This window comes from Cyprinodon tularosa, unplaced genomic scaffold (assembly GCF_016077235.1).
Source record: "Cyprinodon tularosa strain WSP-4 unplaced genomic scaffold, ASM1607723v1 ctg133, whole genome shotgun sequence".
NCBI lineage: Eukaryota > Metazoa > Chordata > Actinopteri > Cyprinodontiformes > Cyprinodontidae > Cyprinodon > Cyprinodon tularosa.
In genome coordinates, this window is record NW_024038148.1 from 544,019 (window position 1) to 567,130 (window position 23,112).

At 40.1% G+C, this 23,112-nt stretch overlaps 2 protein-coding genes across 7 annotated transcripts in view; both read right to left on the bottom strand.

The window, feature by feature from the left end:
• Positions 1–9,804: 9,804 nt before the first annotated feature.
• Positions 9,805–13,052, bottom strand: LOC119778428 (N-acetyllactosaminide beta-1,3-N-acetylglucosaminyltransferase 2). Its single transcript, XM_038277649.1, has 2 exons — positions 12,868–13,052; positions 9,805–11,406 (listed from the first exon to the last, which is right to left on the bottom strand). Exon 2 carries the CDS (start codon positions 11,400–11,402, stop codon positions 10,002–10,004), a length of 1,401 nt encoding a protein of 466 aa, XP_038133577.1. The 5' UTR covers positions 11,403–11,406; positions 12,868–13,052; the 3' UTR covers positions 9,805–10,001.
• A 7,830-nt stretch (positions 13,053–20,882) lies between these two features.
• nrg2b (neuregulin 2b) overlaps positions 20,883–23,112 on the bottom strand; it is a 121,337-nt gene continuing 119,107 nt past the window's right edge. For all 6 annotated transcript variants that reach the window (XM_038277629.1, XM_038277628.1, XM_038277626.1 and 3 more), the window contains one exon: positions 20,883–22,558. In XM_038277629.1, the coding sequence (XP_038133557.1) occupies positions 22,088–22,558 (471 nt within the window). In that variant the 3' untranslated portion in view covers positions 20,883–22,087. The remainder of the gene's footprint in view (positions 22,559–23,112) is intronic.

A 23,112-nucleotide genomic window follows, 5' to 3' on the forward strand; every position in this document is an offset into this window, starting at 1 on the left:
CCCATCTGGCTGTTGATACTTGGATTCTACTATCAGTTGAATGTGGTCGTTGGGTTCAGTTTCAGCTGTTTGAAGCCACTGACCCTAGTGGTGCTAATCCTGACCCACCTGCACTTTCTGGTTTGATTGAAATGTTCCTTCTCAGCATCTAAACCTCCTACCAATCTGTACAACTTATTCCCATTTGATGATACGTCAGTTCTGTTGTAAAAAGTAATGCCTTTGTAAACATCAGCAACAATTCAAGAGTTAATAACTCATCATCCCATCAAATAAATGCCTCTATGACGTCATGAAGTATTTCTAAATGATCCAGTTCATCCATCCCTGTGACTAATGTCTTCAACTGACATTATAACCTGAGACACTGAAGTTGTTTTACAAGATTGACCTCATGGCCGAAGGTTCTCTGCTAAAGGTCCTGTTTTAAACCAGCTACTGCCCCCATGTTAAAGCATCAGGTTTTACCTGGAAAGAGAGTTCTTGTTTATATATCATCTATGTTTCGGTAATGTCAGTCTTTATCTTTCCTATTAAGCCTGCTTATTACCTTGGTTGTCCTTCCAGAAGCAGCAGTTTTAATATGACCCACAGTGTAGAGGCCCCCACCAAAACAAAGTCCTTTATTTCTAAAGGATTTTTAAATTTTATTTCTAGATTCAGCAGTAAATTAGTTCTTTCAACAATTTATTAGAAATCTGGAGTCATTTAATTGCTTGAATCTCGTAATCCGTAGCTCTTGGGTTCGTTCTGTGTCATAATTCAAAAATTTTAATAAAGATTGTTTTAGACAAAGCTTGATATTTTCCATTTGAGATTAAACAAATAGGTCCTTTTATATATATATATATATATATATATATATATATATATATATATATATATATATATATATATATATATATATATATATATATATATATATATATATATATATATATATATATATATTTATATATATATTTATATACATTTATATATATAGAATTTTTTTTACAAATATTTCTGGAAATGTTTTTCTATTTATAATTGTTTCATATCATAGGAAGTGAGCAGAGAGGTAACTGTTTTTGAACTGGGGTGGAATCTGTAGAAGAAATAATTATGAAACTATGATAAATGAGAAGATTGAGAGCATGACCCGAGTGGCAGTGACTCAAACCAAAACTCATAGATTAAAGGAATAAATGGCTCGGTTGAGGGATTGGTTTTCCTTTTAAAATGTGTTTACCAATGGATGTGTTAAAGTTTGCTTGCGTTGTTCTCCTGTGCAAAGTTGTTTTTTCTCTTAGTTGTTCAAATGGCAGGAATTAGACAGAGCTCCAAAGGTAGAAACCTTTACAAAGCCATCATTATCTACATCAGAAAAGTGAGTCAAATGGCAGGAAGTCTGAATCCAGACGAACAGGTCTTAATGAAATTCACAAAATACCAGACATACCTGAGAGGGAACAGCACAGGCTGTGGTTGGATAAACAGAGCTATGATTTATAGTTGCATGACTAAGCTAAGAAATGGAATACCGTATTTGTTTTTAGAGGAATTCTATTTGATCCAAGTTTCACAAAGCATTGTCCCACTTAATGACATCCATGATGTAAAAAAGTCTTAAAGTCAGTTTTTATAGATTTTTAGATTTCACAGACCTGATTCATGTCCTCCTATGGGGTAGAAATAGTGCCGTATAGGCAGGGCTGTACAGTGAGAGCACTTTACTTACATTTGTTTTGGCACAAGTGTGAGAACAGATTTCAGCCCTTTCATTCGCATTTTGCTCATAAAATATGTCAGGCCTGATTTAAATAAGACAAATGTCATTTGTAGATTGATGAGCCCCTCCCTCCTCTAAAATGCTGCAGCCCGTTTCTGCAGTTAGAGGGAGAGGACTGTTTCCCTTTAAACATGAGCCACACACGAGAAAAGCTTCCACTGATCCCCCTAAACTAAAAACTTGCATGGAATTATATTTTGCACAATTTGTTTTCTTTTAACCAGTTGCACTAAAATCAAACCTCCTCGGGATTGAACTGATACACTACTTCATCAACTATGTGCCTCTGTTAACTGTCTTTAAGTTGAATTTGATAACGTAACATTGATTTAGTTACAGTACAGGTTTTTCTGGAACACTAGAAAAGGTGTTATTAAGTTTATCTTGATTTTAAAATGCATTTGGAGTATGTTTCCTTCTTGCTAATGTAGATGTAGGATAATGCCTCAGCATAATTTAAATTAAATTCAGTTTTTTTATATAGTGCCACTTCACAACACGTGTGTCAGATCATACAGTCAGATTGATTCAAAGTTTTCTATCTAAGGAAAACCAGTTGATTGCATCGACTTATTGACTCGAAGGCAATCCCTCACACTTAGCATGCTCGTAGCGACACTGGAGAGGAAAAACTCAATTTTAACAGGAAGAAACCTCCAGCAGAACCAGGCTCAGTGTGAGCGGCCATCTGCCGAGGCCGACTGGGGTTCAAGGAGACAGAAGCAGAGATACAAAAAGCAACTGTAAAAGGCGGCCCTGTCCAGGAAACACACAGCCAGGCAGATGAGCTCCACGCCAGCTCCCATGTCAGAGGATGAAGAGAGCACATCCAGCCAGTCACAGTCAGAGAAACAGGACTACACTGGAAAACGGGCTGACATCCAACATCACAAAGGTGTTGATGGCAGCAGTACAGCTGATATTTCTCTCCAGGGTGGTGTCACAGCCAAACAAGAGCAGACGAGTCTAAGCTACTATGAGAAAAAGCAGAGAGAGCAGAACGTTACAGTTTGAACTAATAGATTCTGCAGAGTGAGAGAATAGAGATAGAATGAAGCAGAATGATGAAAAAGGGGTCCCTATGTCCTCCAGCAGTCTAAGTCTATAGCAGCATAACTATAGAGATAGCTCGGGATAACCTGAGCCACTCTAACTATAAGCTTTATCAAAAAGTAAAGTTTTAAGCCCAATCTTAAAAGTAGAGATGGTGTCTGCCTCACAGACTAAAACTGGTAGTTGGTTCCACAGGAGAGGTGTAATCCAGTGGGTTATGCCACCATTATCCTGACAGCATGATGCATGGACCAATGAAGTTGAAATATTATATTTTTTTAACATCATTTATTTATTAATAATAACAGCATTTTATTGATCTCACATTGGAGAAATTCACCTCTACATTAAACCCATCCCCTTGGGGAGCAGTGTGGGGTTAAGGGTCTTGCTCATGAAATCAGAGTGGAAGCTGTGGGGATCGAACCAGCAAACTTCTCAAAGCACAAGCACACTGCTCTAACCTCTAGGCCAGCCTCCCCTTCAATGATGAGCAATTATTTAGCAGAAGAAAACACAAATCTTAGAAATTCTGGATCAATATGGCATCATTGTTTTGACAGTTGTCAGAGAAAACAAGTGCAATAAATAGTATATGACAAAGGTTAAGATAAAACCTGTATAAATTATTATTTAAATGAGCAGAAATGGTCGCTATTTTCATTTTTAACGATTTCATCAAACAGGACATTCCTTCAGCATTTAGTGTTTTATATCTTCTTTAGCGACACAGCTAACAAGGTTTATAGGTTTAAATCTGATTGGATTCAACTCTTCCCTTGGATTGAGTTTGAGGGCAGCCTTACTTTGCAAATGACAGAAACAGGAAGCTGATAATTATATTTTTTAAGAAAATTCATAGTGGCCCTAATTTTTTTCTTTGCTACTAAGTTTTTTCCTCTGGGGGTGCTCCTGATAAAAAAGCCAAGCATACAGCTCTGAGTATAGGAGGGTGGTGGAGCGGATGAGTCAGACCGGCAGGGGCCCCAGAAAATAGAATAGACTAGAATAGAATAGAATGGAATAGAAAACCCCTTTATTGTCCTTCATTGGGGTAATTGTGGTGTTACAGCAAGAAAAGCATTACAGCAAAAGTGGACAAACAAATGTGGACCTTAAAAGTGTGTAAAAATAAAATAAGTGTCAGAATTAAATAATAAACTGTACAGTGTTTTTACAAATATAAATACTGTATGGTCACCTGAAGAATAAATAATCAATATACAGCCATGGACATTTGTATAGTAGTAGCAAGGGCGTAGGTTTGATTTTAACTTTGGTAGGGACACGATTGGTCGGGTGTCATTGGTGCTATGCAATATGCACGCCCTTTTTTATGCTCGATGTGAGCATCCGTACTGATAAGAGGAATTCAATGTTAAAAGAGAAAAGCATAATTTTGCTACATTAATAAAAATTAAATAAAAAAAACACTACACTCATTAGATGCTGTTTATCAATGTTTGAAGCATTAATTGATTATTTCAATAATCGTCAACTAATTTAATGATTGATTCATCATTAACTGGAGTATAAAGACTCTAAAACATAATATAAATGTAAAATGTGTCTTTTTCCAACAGAGCAACCCACTTAGATCAGTAATTATACCAAAATTGTAAAACTACAATACATATATATAATCAAAATTCTCCATCCAGAACTCCTCATGTGGAAATATTTTAGTTTCACCTGGTTTATTTAGACGTCACCTGAAGCACTGAATGGCAGCTGCTTCACCTACAAGCTGCCCTGCACCATTATTACTGGATATCTGTGTTTCCTATAATCATATAATGTATAAGTGCATTTTTAATAGTAAAGGATTAAATGTAACACAACCTTTTATCATTGTCCTATATTGCTACTGTCTGACTGTATAAATAGCTCCTTATGTATATTTTCTTTTTAGTGGCATCATCTACAAACACAACACTGAGAATGAGCCTAAGTTTATTAAAATATAAAATCACTTTTAACAATTATAAAAGACAATATAACACTATCTTATCTGTAATTTAATAATATCCAAAATAAACAGTCAGATTCCAGCATTTTTACCAGACATTAATGTTTGTACTAATTTACTTATAGACTGTGTGGAAATCTATGTAAGATAAAATCAATGTTAATATTCTTCATCTGTTTGTTCTTCTCATTATCCTATTTCTAGAAGTATAAATAGTCAATTAAATTATTATTATTATTTGGAACCCTAATTATGCTTTTTAAACGATAAACAGCAGATGTTTAGCCGCCATTTCTTGTTGTTTTCCTCTATAAGAGAAATAACACCTGCTAATAATTATACCTGAACTTCCTCAGAGTCATCAAAAAATGAAACCAGTAACAGCAACTAAATATTGGTAAAAAGGAAACCCTCACATTTTCTTTTTTAGGTGGCTGTGGCTAAGAATCAGAAATGTTGATGGCTTACAGCCTTTATTTGCCCATTTTGTGTCTTCAGAACTCCTGGCTGACTCAGAATATTTCGTTTTATAAAAGAAAAAAAAAGGTTTTTGTTTTTTAGTGTACATGATATTCATTTTTTTTATTGGGACTAGTTTCATAGTCTAATATTAATTGTAGTAACCGCTGCATTCTAGTGTGAATAAATTTTCAATGTTGTGCTCCAAGCACAGCGGACTAGAAAACAGCCAATCAGAAAGAGAGAAGGCGGGACCTAAGGCAGAACAGCCAATGAGAGTGGAGTTAAACAGCGCAGCACAGTTCAATGCGCTGCTAGGTGAAAGGGACAGGAGAGACCAGGCAGAGGAGCTGCGAGAGGAAAAGAGCCACTGCTGTAAATTATAAACATGTTGCTCACATCCAATTATTGGTCGGGACAATTAGGACGGTTCAAAACTTTGGTAGGGACATGTCCCTATGGTCCCTATGCAAACCTACGCCCATGAGTAGTAGATATGTGAAAATGTGAGCTCCTTCAGTGTGTCACTGAAGGAGCTCTCCAGTTCAGCACCAGCTTCATGGATGGGGTGAGATCCAGATTTATACAAAACTAACAAATATTAGGGGTGTAATTTGCCAATAATTCGGTGATATGATACGCATCATAACTCACGTATAACTATGTGACTTATCCTGATATATCCTGATATGTTAAAAATGATATATTGCATTTTTTATGACAGTACAAGATATGCTGCCGCTGGTGCAGAGCAGATTAATAATTGGCTCTGGGTGCTGCGCTGCCAACTAGCAGCTGGAGGTTGAACTGTTATATAAAGTTGAGACAAAATATAGATGATTGCCTATAAAAATTTATTCAGCAGGATTTTAGTATTGTCTAATGAAATATCGTAATATTGGTATTTTAAATTGATACAACTGTCACCTAATCAAATATCGTGACATTTAAGAGAACTGATTTATTTCGAAGACCGCTAATAAATATAGCATGTCAGCTGTACCAACTAGGCTGGTTATATTTTTGTTTTATTTGACTTTATAAAGTAAATTATGACCAAAGGTGAGTGTCACAACACAACACCTCAGTGTGTTTGTGTCTTCCTTAGTGGACCAAACAAAAGAACAACACAAACACACAAAACCTAGGGGAAGAGTGTTTAGTATTATAAATGAGCCACAAAGCCCAGGTTGCAGACTTCTGATGTAACAGACAAAAGCTGGGATCCTTTGGTGGCGCAACGGTTAGCGCACACGACCCATGTATGGAGGACTTAGTCCTCGACAGGACTAAGTCCTTTGCCGCGTGTCTCTCCCCCTCTCTCATACCTCCTTTCCTGTAGGCCTACTGTCTTTTCCTAGGACAGCTAAAGCTGACAGTAATTTCTACATAATTATCAAAGTAAATTTTCCTAAAAATTCATCCAAGGTGCAAATCAGTAGATGTCTCTTCTTTCATCACATATCAACAACAGAAATTGATTTCAGATAAAAAATCATATAAAAAAAAGTTAAAAGTTATTTGCCCTTAATTTGAGATAAAAATATAAATAGGCTGATCGGCCAAAGGAATTAGAAGTTCTGCTTCTGAAAAGTGATACTTAGTTAATATGCACCTAAAGAAGAGGTTATAGAGATTTTTCCTATTTTAAACATAAATCATCTTAATCCATCTAAAAATCTGTGTGTGTTTTCAGCAGAAGGGCCAAAACAGCAACAAGTTCTACAGGGGCACTGGTCCCTGTTGGTAACCTGACTCCGCCAGATGGATTTGCTCCGCATATCCATCTGGAAACCTTCCGTAGAAGTAATTTTGGGAAGGGGCGAAAATACTGGTTAGCTGATTGGCCTATGTTGGTGATAGACGGGCCAAATAAACCAATCAGATCAACGAAGCATATGACGTAACACAGCGACGATGAAGAGGAGCCATTTGATAGATCAAACTCTTGCCGAAACCAGTCGGGAGAAGAGCAAAAACATCTTTTCCTCTGAGAAAAGCCTCCTGAGCAGTGTTTTGCTCTTCTTTCAGTGAAGAAATACTCTGTAATTCCGATAAAACTTGCTCGATAGCCATGCTAACGCTAGTTTCATCGGCTGAAGCCGCCATGTTCTTTAGACTGAACTGTTGCACTTCTCGTTGCGTCACACCTCAACCCGCCTCAAAGCCAACGCTGATTGGACATTCGTTTGGTGAACGGCTCCAAATTTTCTTTAACGGGAAGTAGCCAGACTGATCTGCGAGTGAAACCTTGAAAGCTCGCGAGATCAGGATGGTCTCACGAGGCTACTGGTTCACTGGCCCAAGAACATGAATAAAGGTGAAAGTAAGACACAAGTTCAGCTGCTTACCCCACAGTTGGGTTTACTTCTACAAGAATTACAAAGCAGCCGCTGACTGGCCCGGGCATTCGAACCAAGCTGTCAGCTGCGGGGCTTGTCTAGGAACCCTGGTGGACAGGGGGAACGGAACCAGGCGGACATTTTTTTTGGGTATGAAAAGTAGGACATGTCCGGGAAAAAGAGGACATCTGGTCACCCTACCATATCAACAATTTCAATGTTTCAGTGAGTGAGTGCTTGTTGCTATGATGTTGCGTTGCTCAGCAGCTTCACTCGTTGTAAACCAACCAATCAGCGCACAGCTCATCTAAATATTCATCAGCATACCATAAAAGGAAGAAAACCTGTCGTTTCATTCTAGGGCTTTTAACCAGGCTGCATTAAGGCTCATAGAACAACAAATATGCCATTTTCAGCCCAACCAATGTTCCAAACCCTATTCAGAGACCTTAAGGACCAGCACCAAATACCCTATAGTAATACCCCAAATATCCCATTCTACGACCCCTTTAAAGTTAGCATATTAACCAAAAATTATTAAATACAGCAATTTTCTTTTACCATGATATAATCAAAGAGGACTATATATGTATCCATTTTCATACATGCTCATCCCTAGGGAGTTAGCCTATCTCCAGTTGTCTCATGGCCCTGGACAGGTTGCCTGTCTATCAGAGGCCAACACAGAGACAAACAGGACAAACAACCACACACTCACACCTAAGGAGAATTTAGAGAAGCCAATGTATCTAAAGGTCAAATTTTTTTGAATGTGGAGAGCCAGAGTAAGAAGCCAGAGTACCTGGAGAGAATCCATGCATGCCCAGGGAGAACATGCAAACTCCATGCAGAAAGCTTCTTGTTGCAAGGTGGCAGTGCTATCCACTGCACCACTGAGCAGCCCAGGGGTTTTGCTCAGGGTTTTTCTATGTAATTAAAAATAAAGATCAACTGTTCAACCAATTTAATATATTATGTAGAACCATAAATGAATTTAAACAGAGCAGATTTATTAGTAGCCTTATTATTAAGGGCCTTATAAAAATCTGCTCCATCTTCAGTGATTTATTTGGAAAATATAGATGTAGGTTTATTGTGATAAATATAGGTTGACTCTGAACTGGAGTTGGTGCCCATTACTGTTGGGCCATGCCTCAGTTCACATTGTTCCCTGCCTGACACCCCTGTGAAAATGTCCTGTATCGCCACTGTTGTCAAATTGACCAAGTTCTTGTTTCATTACTAATATTTCAGGTTAATTAAAATTAACTGGAGGCAATAAAGCTGTTGGTGCAGCTGGCATCGAAGTGAGGACATCGGTGTTGAGGTATAAACGGATGTTAAAAAAAGTAAATTTTTTTCAGGCCGAAAGCATCAAAAGACTAAAGTCTAACTCTTGTTATTTTCTGAAACTCAGCTCTGAATGAGGCAGTGGCAACCCGGGCTTAACGGACCAGTTTAACTCGTCTAATTCCCTATAAAGTTGACTGACAGGACAGTTAGCAACAATACAGGAAGTCTGTGGGGATTCCCCCGTGTCTTCTTTTCTTTTTCCTATACAAAACAAAGAAAAATATTTGGACACAAATTTAAACACACAATTTCCTACATAACGATATTATATAATAAAAGTGAAGGTAAAAAACCTACTGTCTGGATTGAAGTTTTGACAGCTGGAAACCTAAAGTAATATTAAAATATCATAACTAGATAGATAGATAGATAGATAGATAGATAGATAGATAGATAGATAGATAGATAGATAGATAGATAGATAGATAGATAGATAGATAGATAGATAGATAGATAGATAGATAGATAGATAGATAGATAGATAGATAGATAGATAGATAGATACTCGTTGTATTATCATGACTTCAAACTGAAATGTTTAGAAAATACATTTTATTTGAAACTGATCCATTACCTCCCCATGAGTTCAAAATATGATTCAACACAGAGATCAATTGGCTCATTAACCTGATTTCATATTTTCATTTAATTCACAGTAACTATGGCTGTCAGAGGAATGCCTAGAGTGACTTTAATACCATAAAGGACAGTTTTCAAAGTGCGGACAGCAATGAACTAAAACACTTTTCAATTAAAGAGAATCAGAGTCATTAGATCTAGATAAACAGATGTACATTCTGTTTTGTAAGGAAGCCAACAGTCCTCACACATCAGCTGGAACTCCCAACAGAGACTGAAGGTGTTCATCAGATTTAGCAGTGAAATGCATTAACAATACTTCATGTGTAAAACACTGTTGTGTTGCATCAGTGGCACATATTGAACGGTTTTATTTCTCCATGACTAAAGAGGATCGTAGTTCTTTGAGTTCTGAAGACTCAACATAACTTTTTATTTTTCAGTTTGCTTTAACAGGTAGAGTCCGGGGCTACGTCTAAGCACTCGGTGGTGGTGTGGTTTTCAATGTTTTCCTCTTGTCGGCCCTCAGAGGCACATCCTGACATTGTTCCCTCGTGTTCCTAATGTCGGCCCAAAGCTCCACTAACTCTGTGGGGCTTCGCTTGTGGACCAGAAGGATGCTGTGGTAAGAACACGGCTCTGCCTCTCCCTTCTCAGTGAAGTCAAAGGTGAGGAAGGCAGGGTGGTGGACTGGATGGGCATTGAGGCGAATCATGCACATTCCCACATAGACGTCATCGATGGGGAAAAGGTGGATTGTTTTAGATATGTTGTGCAGGCGTCGAGCCAGCCCCCCAGAGTACACCACCCCTCCTCCACCTGCATATACGGGATAGCGCCCCCTGTAGAAGCCTTCTGGGATGAAATACTTGGATCGCTTCACTCGATTGGGTGTAGCAGACCCTATGACGTCCCCAACCATGAATTCATCCATGGTGCCGCGGGTTTGATGCTGCTTCAGCTGATGCTTGAGGAAGGTGATGAGCTTCGGGGTGTTGACGAAGACGTCGTCGTCCCCTTTGAAAACAAAGAGAGGCTGAGTGCAGCGGTGAGAGAACCAGCTCCAGAAAAGCACGTCCTTCAGAGTCAGGTTGAAAAATGTGTCATGGAAGTCCCACTGCAGAATGTCTCCATGGCGTTTACTTTCTGCTCTTAGTAAATGGGAGACGTCCATACCCAGCTCCTCTGGGGTTTCCCTGCCAAACAAGAACACCCTGCGGATGCACGCTCCACCTACTTCTCCCTCACTGCCGTTAATCCTCCATCCCTCCACCCATCCGATGCGGCCCCAGGTCTGTCGGATGGCATGTCGGTTCTTAAAGTTTAGGACTGTTGACTTGATTGCAAAAAGAATCAGAGGGGGCTCCTTCTCCTGCTTCGATTGAGCTCCACACTCTCCATCTGGATGAAGGAGAACAGGATAGTCCCTCCTTTGCATGTATCTTGCAAATTCTCTAATCTGCTTTGGTAGCTTCTCAAAAGTGTCCATCACGCGGTCCATAGCAGTAACCTCGTTGTAGCTTTGCTGAAGCAAGGACTCATCCAAGCTGCTTCGTTCTAGCAATGTGTTGGATTTCTCAGGGTGCAGGAGGGGGTTGAAAAGGTGGTCAATGCTCCGTTGGAGCTGGTTCCATAAGGCGTCACTTTCCTGATGGTTTTCCCAGAACGTTTTAGGGACAGAGGGGCCCGTGTAATTTCTGAAAGAACCCAAAGCTATAAAATGAGGGCTTGCCACCTTGGAGGAAACTTTGGGCAACATGGAGTTCATTTGTAGAGAAATCGTTAAGGCAGCATAGATGTAGAGGAAGGTCAGGCAGCAGCATGGTGTACACATGCAGATCAAGATGTTTTTCAGGCGACAGCAGCGACGTGCCATCCAGCTGAAAATTCAGAAGAAGGTGTTTTAGTTTGGAGAAATCCTAGATTACTCAACTCTTTGGAGCCAATAGCTGCTCCATGTTTCGGTCGACTTAGGAGGCATCATGATAATAAAGATGAACAGAAGTCTGTTAACAGATTCCTCCACCAGAGCTGTGGATCCCTGCAGCTCAACCAGAGTCTCTGGCTGCTTCTCTAATAAATGCTCTACTTGTCTAGCCGTTCAGTTTGGATGCATTCCTTTACTGTTATTAGATTACTGGATATCAATACTTAAAGTAAAGTGTTATTTTTCATAGAGCTTTTAGTTATTTTTAATGATGGCCGGGGGGGGGGGGGTTCAACAAAAATGAAACAACATTTAGTTGTACTAGAGCAGAAGCTAGTTAGATCTTTCAGACAGAGCCTCTGCATCAGACGGTTACGCCACTCTAACTACGCGTAGAGACTGATAAATAACAAGGCAGTAGAAAGCAGAGAAGTTTGCAGCAGAGCAGGGTGCAGTAAGAGCTATATTCTATATATTCGAGATACCTTAAAAGGAATAATTTGATGAATAATGTGACTGTGGATTGAGTTAAACATTTTGCTGCAACAACCAAAAATAAAATCAAATAATTTAAGGTGTCTCCATAATAAACTATTAACCTCTGATTTAGAGTCTTTTTCTAAAAGGTCTTACTGGCTTCTGTTTTAGTTCAACTTCTGCTGTGACTTCTGGATTTGGTTGACCCTTCTGGGGCACCATACTTTTTAGCAGCTAGGTTTTTCAGAAAATAAATTTTACTTGCAAAACAAGAATTATAGTTTTTTATTCATTTAAATAACAAATGACTACAGTGGTTCACGCTGTAGGAAGCTTTTGACAAAAATCTATCTATCTATCTATCTATCTATCTATCTATCTATCTATCTATCTATCTATCTATCTATCTATCTATCTATCTATCTAAATAAACAGGAGTCTTAGTTAAAGACATTTTTGTTTTTTTAAGGGTTGAATTTTGAGCCTGAAAATGAACTGATCACAAAAAACAATAAATTAATTTAAATAACTTATAACTGAACTGTTCCTGAAAAATGTAAAATTGTTGCCATTATTAATTTGCTTTAACCAGATGCTTTACTTCAGTGTAAATGAGGTAGTCTGTCACAGGTTTTGTATATAAAATTGTATTAAAATCTAAATAAATCATAGTTGTCGTTATTTTTTTAATCTTTTCTAAATGCTGAGGGTTTAATTTCCCTTTGGGATCAATAAAGCCTTAGATTGAAAAAAATGCTGAAAAATGATTCAAATAAAAAAAATATTGCACTCATCAAAAGAAAATCTAAAACCTTTTTGTGAGGGAAGCTCACAATGTGTTATTTCGAACTACTGATAGAAATAATCTGTCACTCAGACGAGCTGAGATCAGCAATGTCTCCAGCTGTGAAGGAAAAGGAGTGATCAGTTTCCTCACCTGCTTCAGATGGAGCCCTCCTTATTGACTGAAAACTTAACCGATGGCTGAAGCTGGAGCTCCAGGTGCTTCAGACAGGAGAGTTTATCCTCTATCTGTCCTGAGGCCAAGGTGTGCTGCAGAGAGTGTGGAAGGTGGAGCTGAACACTGACAGACTGCTTTGGATGAATGGAAATGCATGAGAATGGGGATGGAAACACCCACTAGCAGATAGAAACCACAGAACAAGAAATGCTGCGTTTTACCTTCACCAATGATGAGCTGCAGGATAGAAGCACCAACTAGCAGGAGGCAGGACAGTCACAGCTGTCATCTTGTCTATAATCTACATGCAAATATCATGTCTAAAAACGCTTTATCTCCCAGCAACTGTTTGATTTCTATAGTTCACATTTTTTTCATTTATTTCCTTGTTATGAGGTTATTTCATTACAGCCCAAAGAACATAATAACAGAAACATCAGCTCAGCTACAGTGAAAGTAGTCTGACATCACAGTCAGACCCTGGGAGGTGTTCATCCAGAACCCGTGTAGCACCTCCTCATTGTCTTCATTCCTCCTATAGAAACTAGAAACGGAAAAAGTTGCTGTCGAGCCGTGAAACGAGGCTTTTCCTGTCAGCATAGAGCTAAAATCCCACCAAAGCCATGCAGTCAGTCGCTTAAACAGCAACCTGGAAATACTTGTGTATTGAATGTTTGTCCAAGAATCCTGACAGTTTTGTTGCGACACTTGAAGCAACAAAGCCAGAGAGCCAACGGAAAAATCCAGAACAAGAGCAGCTGAGAAGTGGGAAAGAGAGAGCTGTTTGCCTGTTGCTCTGAGCCAGGCTTTGTCTGGATTCACTCAGGTGGCATTAAAAGTGCTAAATGGAAGGTCTCCATAACCACAATCTGAAGCCTCCTGCAGGATCTTCATACATGCTTTCTGCTGAACACTTTACTTCTATATGTGTGTGAACCTGGACACTTTCTTTTTTCTTGTTTTCACCTTCTGGATTCCCAAACTGTGAACAATTAACTCATACTGGAACACCACCAATTCTTCAGGAGCGTCTGTGGAGCACAATGGATCTGAGGTCTGGACTTGTGTCCAACTTCTCCTAGATTAGTTTATCCAGCAGGTTTGGAATGTGGTGTATAAACAGGTCTGATCCACAAAGGTCGGTGCTTCATAATAAACTATTAACCTCTGATTTAGAGTCTTTGTCTAAAAGGTCTTACTGGATTCTCTTTTATTTCAACTTCTGCTCAGACTTCTGGATTTGGTTGACCCATCTGGGGCACCATACTTTTTAGCAGCTGGGTTTTTCATAAAGTAGATTTTTACTTTACTACAAAACAAGATTAACAGGTTTTTAATTCCGTAAAAATTCAAAAAATATCCACTGGTCTTGGTTTTCAAGATTTGAAGACGTTTCAACCTCTCCAGGAAGCTTCTCCAGGAAGGAAGGTTTTTAATTAATTTAAATAGCAGATGACTACAGTGGTTCACGCTTCAGGAAGCTCTTAACAAAATGATGTTCATTCAACAAGGAAGTTTGTATCTATCTATCTATCTATCTATCTATCTATCTATCTATCTATCTATCTATCTATCTATCTATCTATCTATCTATCTACTTACAATTATGGTATCTTATATAATATTATGATATTTTAATAATACTTCAGGTTTCCAACTGTCAAAATTTCAATCCAGACAGTAGTGTTTTTCTTCATTTTGTATTATAAAATAATCATGTAGAGAAATTGTCTTTAAATTTGTGTACAAATGTTTTTCTTTTTTTTATAGTAAAAGAAGAGACGGAGGAATCCCCACAGACTTCCTGTATTGTTGCTAACTGTCCTGTCATCCAACTTTATTGGGAATTAGACCAGTTAAACTGGCTTCAAAAAAAATTTGTTCATTCAACAAGGAAGTTTGCATCTATCTATCTATCTATCTATCTATCTATCTATCTATCTATCTATCTATCTATCTATCTATCTATCTATCTATCTATCTATCTATCTATCTATCTATCTATCTATCTATCTATCTATCTATCTATCTATCTAAATAAACAGGAGTCTCAGTTAAAGAAAATTTTGTAGTTGAATTTTTAGCCGGAAAAAGGTGGCTTGTCCTCTTCAGGTTGGAGGAGAGTCCCTGCCTCAAGTGGAGGAGTTCAAGTATCTTAAGGTCCTGTTCACGAGTGAGGGAAGACTGGAGCGGGAGATCGATAGACGGATCGGTGCGGCTGCTGCAATAATGCGGACGCTGCACCGGTCTGTCGTGGTGAAGAGAGAGCTGAGCGAAAAGTCAAAGCTCTAAATTTACCGGTCGGTCTACGTTCCTACCCTCCCCTATGGTCATGAAATCTGGGTCATGACCGAAAAAACGAGATCCCGGATACAAGCGGCTGAAATGAGCTTCCTCCGCAGGGTGGCAACTTCACATTACAGGACTTAAACCATATGCAGCTAACATCTTAGTACCAGGTACAAGAAAACACCCTGAGGGATGAGATAGGCTCCAATAAACCTACTGCCTCCACAGTGTCGCCTTTTAATTAATTTGTAAAGCTGGCTGATTTAGGTTCAGGAATAATCTTATTGGACCTTCTGAAGTAAGACAGACATTTTGGAGGCCAATCTGGAGCCTGGAGTGGAGTTTGAAACAGGAACTGTGAAAACAGCAAACGATTAGGGTGATGGCAAAGAGACCTTCCAACCCAAAACTTGTAGCCCATCATCGGAGATATTTCAGAGATAATGAAAATATAAATGAAAAGACAAAAAAGAAATTCACTAATGAAAATGAAAAAAAAAAAGTACTTTTTGCTGTATTCACAAGAGTATTCCTAACTTTGTTATCCAGTTGTCAAAATATATATATTTTTAAAAGATAAACCTTGTGAATTGTCTTAATATATATTTTTTAATTTCTGTACCATTATCAGAAACAAACTTATTGGCTGAAAGAAAACACCTTTAATGAGGCATTAATACTTTTTACATTAAATTTACATCTAATTCCTCTTGAATGGCTGAACATTTTATGCTTTTTCTGGCTTTGAAGCTGTTCTTAAAATGTTTAATTCTAAGAAATATACAGAGAAACCACAGTAGATAACCAAATAAACCAGTAAATAATGAAATAAACCACCATTCAGTTCGTCATAATTCAGATTTAACTTAAGGTAGCGCTGCCCTCTAGTGTTGAAAGGTAAAACTGCAACCCTATTTTGACATTTTGCATGACATTTCCCTTCTTTTTTTATTTTGCAAAGATGACAGGACTTTTTCAAATATGTAGGAATAAAGTTTTATTTTCCATATGAAGGGGTGGTTTTGGATTTTCTTCTTTTACAAGTAGTATGTTTTTAATAAAACTTGCAAAAAATGTCCAAGCATATTCCAAGAATGATGGACATGAAGAGAAAGGGGATTTATTGCTGGATGTTTAAAATAATGACACTTTTTTTTTTACTCATTTATCGTTAATATTTCTTTTTTTTTACTGAGTGGAGAAAAACAATTTGCTTGCTGCTTTTTCCATGCACCCAACTACCAGTACCACTAGGACATGCAGGGGGTTTGAGAGGCAGGGGGGAGAAAAGGGGAGCTGGAGTTGGAGGAGGAGGGAGAAGAGAGGGAGTTGGCAGGTAAAAAAGACAAACTGCTTGACAAACAAACATTAAAGGGTAATGTGTCTGAGTGTGTGTGTGGGTATCAAAGTTTGAGTGTGTGCCAGTGTGTGCATGAGTGACATTTACGTGTGTATGTATTAGGTGGGAGGGGAGCGTGGGGTGAGGAGAAACAGGGTGGGGTTTGTCAAACAATTCGACTAGCTCTAGAAACACACTATCCTCATTTGCAGATTTTCCACATTGTAAATCCCAGATTGATTACAGTGACAGTATGAAGGAACTAGGCAGAACTTTGGGGAAAGTGTCCAAATAATACATCTCAACTGGGATTCGGAGGGATTTGTCACCTTTTTTAAAGAAACTCTCTATATCTCTGATCCATGCATTGTCTATGGAAGAAAAAAAACGACATCAAAACAAAATTAAATAGGGAAAAGAGTTCTGTCTGACACAGTGACATTTTCCTCGGAGTCTCCAGGGGTCTCAGGTGGAAGAGTTCTGATCAGCCTAATGTGAGTGTGCTGCTCGTTGTACTCCAGATGAGGGTTTAAATTTCTCGTCTGGTTGCCTCGGAAGGTCCTAAGAGGGTGAGAGGAAGACATGAAGGCGACGTGGCAGATGGAGAAACACAGAGACGGACCAGTCAGTCCCTATGAGGAAGCAAAAGAAGCTCAGGCGATTCTAAGTGTCTCTGCTGAGGACGCAATAACCTGGATTTTAACACAACGCCACCGAAAATTTGCCCTGTGGCTTCCTAATCCATGACCGAGCTGTGCCGTCACGAGTGCAACCAAACACGGGGAAGTTTTTAAAAGATCCAAATCATTCGGGGGTCATTGACAGTAGTTTAATTCAAACAGTGAAACTCAGGTGGGTTCATCAGAGAGGGAGCTGCAGTGCAAACATTCCTCTCTGTCTTTTAACTGCTGTTTCAATTTCCCAGAAAGTTGTAATTTGACAAAAGACCAATGAGAATGGTGTTCAATTCATCAATCTGAAAACACCTGCTGCACTATATATGTGTTCAGTGCTTAAAATGGACTTGTGTTTTGGTGAACTGCCACATCAGGATGGAGACTGGAGAGGCATAGATGTGATCATCGGCTGGCTCTGCTGAGGAGTAATAAAAGCCCAGATAGCTTTCATTAAAACTTTCAGTTCTCTGGCTTCTATTGTCTTTCTCTTTGATAATGCTCCACATATTCTATATGGGGTTCAGATTATGTGGGTTTTAAGTCTGGTCAAATACAACCACAATGCCTTACAGCAGTTGTTGCTACTGTAGAAAGTATTGGCAGATTCAAGTCCTGCGGAAAAAGGATGAAAATGGTAGACAGTCCATTCTGACTGGGCTTAATAAAACACAATGAACATCAGCGGCTCACCATCTTTGACTCAACAGTTGATAATACCTACTTTACCAACACCAACCGATGAAGTGGTGCTTTAAATCCTCACTGACTCTGGAAAATTTACACATGACTTCAGGCAGATATGAGTCTGAAACATTGGCTCAATCCGAATACCTCAAAATGCAGTTCCTACCTCCGGTTCCTAGCTCCTGTCCCTTCATCTTTCACAGAGCCAACAGTAAGAACCCTTACTGGAGTAGAAAAGGACTGCCGTGTTGAATCCAGCCAGCTTTGAGCCTTACGAACGTCATTAGGAGACAGACATGAATGATGAAGGTGTGTACATTGTCATTGGTCACATAGAGTACTTGTGAAGAAATAATGGACTTTTGTGAGTTTTGTGGTGAGGGAGTTCAGGAGGTCCCTATGCTACAAATTGGTGCTAGTAAGCATTCCTGCTTCCTGGTCCTAGCGCCTTCCTAACCTCCAGCACTATTTGTAGTGCATTAATTATGGTAACAGCAAACTCACTTCTGCCATGGCTCTAATGCCTTTACTGTTTAAAGGTATTCAGATGGCGTCATTGATTTCCAAGTGAAAATTTACTTTCTTCTGAAATGAGAACTTTGGACCACATAATGACAGTCCAGCTCTTTTTCTTCAGCCCAGGTATGACTCCTGGGTTCAGATGTGGGCTAACAGAAGGACTTCAAACCCTATTGCCCATGTCTTGAATACGTTAGTATGGTGCCTCTTGTAGCATTATGTCCAGCATTCATTCTTGAGTCCTCTAAATATCATTTCTGCATTTCTCTTTAGCCATATTTTTTCTTCTCCATCAGGGAAGTGCAGAGACAGGAGTTTCACCTGCAACCAAAGGGTTGTCGTTCAAGCTCCAGCCCCGGCTTCCAGTGTCAATGCCTTGGTTAAGGCACTTCACCCGCGTTGCCAACTGATGGTGGTCAGCAGGCCCGGAGGCGGCTGAGTACGACAGCCTCCCTTTTGTCAGCAAGCCCCACCTCAGCAGTTGCTACAATTCAATCACCAGTTAAGTCAGGCTACGGTGAATTTCTTTGGCCTTTGATTACATGATGAATTTTTGGGTGGTTTGCGCTATTATAATAACATAAAATCCAGTTGGTCATTTCTACGTTCAGTCAGGTTTTTGAAGATCAACACCTTAACCTTAGATTCTTGTCTCTCTGCAGGTATACTTGTGTACCACTATAAAGGTGCATTCACACCAAATGCCGATGCGACAAGTGGACCAAATTATTTATATGTTATCTGTATGAAAAGGCTATTTCAGGAGTGAATGAACAGTCGGTAATGTGAGGCATGCATTTAGAGCATTGGGGACGTCGCAAATTGGGGAATTTGAGGTAGGTGAGGTGGACGCAGCGATAGAGTGAAGTGGATAGAGCAAAGCAGAATCTCTGGTGTTAAAAAAATTTGACTTTTCTCTCTATTCATGTTTACCAGACAGCAACTGGATGTGTTTGTAATGTAGGGTGATAGAGGGCAGTGGAATCAAAGTGGTTGATCCATCACCTTGCTGTGGCACATCAACTCCAGACACTGGGAACAAATGGCTGACCCCTGGAAGTGATCATCCAGCCACATATCCCAGAGCAGGTGGTAGTAGTGGCAGAACTGGGAGCAGAACCTAGGGATGTCAGCACAGAAATCACAAAATAAACAGGTAATGATACTGGGTCCACTGGCGGCCTGTCCAGGGTGTACCCTGCCTCTCGCCCATTAACAGCTGGAGATAGGCACCAGCACCCCCCATGACCCCACTTGGGATAAGCGTGTTTGAAAATGATGGATGGATACTGGGTCCGTACTGCTAGAAGCGATCATCCAACCCCAGTTCTGGATCTGGTGGACCCAACGCCATTGTTGGGTAAAATTGAGGTCCACCCATTTCAATTGAACAGACGAGGATTCAAGATTCTATCCAATTCTCCTATTTGATGAAACGGTGGAGAGATTTTGGCAATTTTTCACCACTGCGTGCCAGAGATGGGGATCTGGAGTCAACAAGTCATCTCTATGTCATGTATTTGTTCTGCCCAGCCACTGAACCAGGCGAGTCCAATCGGGTTTCACCTGTGCAGATTGGACTCACCTGGTTCAGTGGCCTGGCAGAACAAATGCATGACACAGAGATGACTTGATGACTCCAGATCCCCCATCTTTGCTATGTACAAAGTGACCAAAAGTACGCAAACAAAGGGAAAATGTTTCGTTGTTTGCATTTGGTGTGAATGGAAACTACACAAATGTCACAATAATGACGTTCGAGAAGCTTTGTACTGAAAGCCTACGACATTCTAATAACTTAACCAGTGTCAACATACAGAACAATAAATCCTAGATGTCTGTTTGATCTCAAAATATGAAAAAGAAAAAGCAAAGGAGATGCTCTAACAAAACAGAATGGATTCCACACCCTTGATCCCAGAGAAACTATTCTGGGCAGAAGTGAATAAACCAATCAAAATAACTTCTTCAAAGGAAGGAAATGTCTCAGATTATTCACCATTTCTCCTGTTTAAACAAACCTAACAGAATTTCCAACCTGCTTGCGAACACACAGAGAGATAGGAAGCAACAACAACCGGTAGCAGGGTTTGAACTAAATGTGTTTTTAGTTTGGTCTTCTGTGATATCGAAATTTTCCAGAGAAATCAAAAGTAGTGTGGCAACCATCAACACTGAATAAATAAATACTTGATTAAGGGTGATTTTTATATGAGTTTCACTTTTTGAATTGAATTTGCCAAGGAAACATTGATTTTATTCAATTTTAAAGGTTTAACTCCAAGGAGTACCCAGAGGAGTGGTCTCTTCTTAAGGAGGGGTTGGCATCAGGTAGAACTTCTAGCAAGGCCCAAAGGTCATTTCCAACTTTATTCCAAGTTATCGAACAACACACATCTACAAACATGCTCTCCTACTAACATACAACTTTTTAAATCTAAAGAAGAAAGTTAAGTGGTTTCCAATTCTAATTGAATCTTCAGCTTCTAGCCATTTGTTTTGTATTTTCTTCTTTTATTTTTTTTAAACAAAACAAGTGAGTGCGGTGGGAGAGATATGGATCTGGCCCTGTGGACTGATCTGAGACTGCGATGACGGGCTCGGTCTGCTGCGAGTCATTCGGCTGTGATGCGATGGGGAAGTCCTGAGACACAGTGCGGCTCTAAGCTGCTGGCATAGGAAACGGGCGGGGCCAGGCAGTCCACGGGAGGCCAGAGTCAGGCTGGATAACAACTGGACTGGTCGAGTTCAGTTTGGGTCGGAGGCTCCCTGACCGGCGGCTGTTCGCGGAGGGAGGTGTTTACAGTGCAGTGGAGCTTCTGGCGGCGTGGCAACCGGCAGACGCGTCAGTGGATGTACCGTGCAGCCACCTAACCAGGCTTCATGAAATCTCAAACACACACACACACACATACGTACGAATGTAATGACAGCACCGTGAACACCTATGACAAACATCGCCATCCCTCCACAACACCTGAACGCCCTTCTATCCACAGAAACTACAAGAAAGTGACTGACAGGCAGCAGACAAGAACGTGAATGACAGATGCGTGTTCATCAGAGGAATCTAACCTACACACCCGGCTGTACCATCGCATGGGTCGAACTCATGTAAACAGACACCTTTTACACAGAAGGAATCAATATTGCATGATGACATAATCAGATCACAGTTCAAAAAGAGGAAGATCCCAAATCAGAGCAAATAAAAAAAAAAAATCAAAAGAACAAACCAAACCGAAGCAATAGGAAGGAAGAGGGTTGGTCTCTATAAAAATGAGGAGTCTTTATAAGAAAAGCTACAAAAACTCAACGGGACCTCCGACTTCAGCATACAGCAAAAGGCACCACAATATTATTCTATTTATCTAACTTGTGAAAAAATTGGCACGTAATTCTCCTTTTTTCATCTCTCATAATGCTGTAAATCAAAAAACTTTACATATAAATATCCCCCCGTTATAAAAAAAGTCTTTGCTGTTAGCTAGTAGACAATTTTTGCTGAAATGAAAATAAATATTTCATTTGTTTAGAATATCTGTCTGTTATACAAAATAAAAATATTTCTCCTAGGTGCAGGTCTCTAGTCCACTGGTTCTGTGAGGGACGAGAGGAAGTGTGTGAGGTGGCGGGGCGTGGCAGGGCGGGACAGGGGGTGTATGGGAGGGCGTCAGGAGGTCCGGTCTTAAAGGGGCATGTTGTCGGCCTTGGAGCGCTGTGACTGGGAGCCGCGGCTCTGCCCGTTGCTGCGCGTCCCTGGCCGACTCAGCCCGCGGTGAGTCCGTGTGTCTGCGCCGGACGAGGAGCGGTAACCCGAGCTTGATAGCGGCAGGTCCATGTTCATGTTCTGCATACTTAGGAAAGGCGTGCTCTCCCCGTGAGCGTCCTCATCCTCTTCCTCCTCGTCCTCTGATTGGCTGAAGCTCTGAGAGCTGTAGTCCCGAAAGCCCGCCGAACGCTGGGACGTGTGTCCGTTGAGGCGGTTGCGTCGGGGGCGGCGCCGGCTCCTGATCGGTTCACGCGAGGAGGCGTACTCTTGTGTCGTCTCATATGCTTCATCGTCAGGGAGGTGGTAGGGACTGGACGGTAGACTTCCTGTGCTCTCTGTCAGGTAGGGTCGCCGAGGTCGTCGGGGCTGCCTGTATAAACTTCCATCCTGAAACAAAACAACAACAAACTCTTTGAAATATCTAAAACTCACCATGGCAAAAAATCACTAGCATTTGCAAAAAATTCTTAATACTTAGTATTAATGTTGCACCAATAACGATACCAGTATCGGACGGGGCCCCGATCCAGCATTAAAATGGTGGTATCGGTATCGGCGAGTACCAACAAATAGGGCACCGATACCATTTAGAGAGCCAAAAGGTTATTGAACTATTGTCACCCATTCCAGGTAGGCAATAAAAAGTTCTACTGGATTCACTTTGTATTAGTCTTTTCCTGCTTCACAAAGGTAGGCAGCAGCAAAGCCATGATGGCAATTATTTTACATCCAAGTAGTATGCAGTTCTTCATCTATACACACACACATAAATTTCCAACAGATGGTATCAGTATCTGCCGATACTGGAGAGCCAGATATCGGGTATCGGGGCCAAAAAATGGCATCGGTGCCAAACTGCTTAGATTTTTAATCGACCTTGCAGCCATTGAAGGCTGCTGTTTAGAGACAAATGTGTTGCAACGTTCTAATTAAAATCAATA

What these genes read in the sequence shown, in the direction of transcription:
- LOC119778428 (XM_038277649.1), bottom strand. Translation starts at nt 11,402, where the DNA reads ATGGCACGTCGCTGCTGTCGCCTGAAAAACATCTTGATCTGCATGTGT.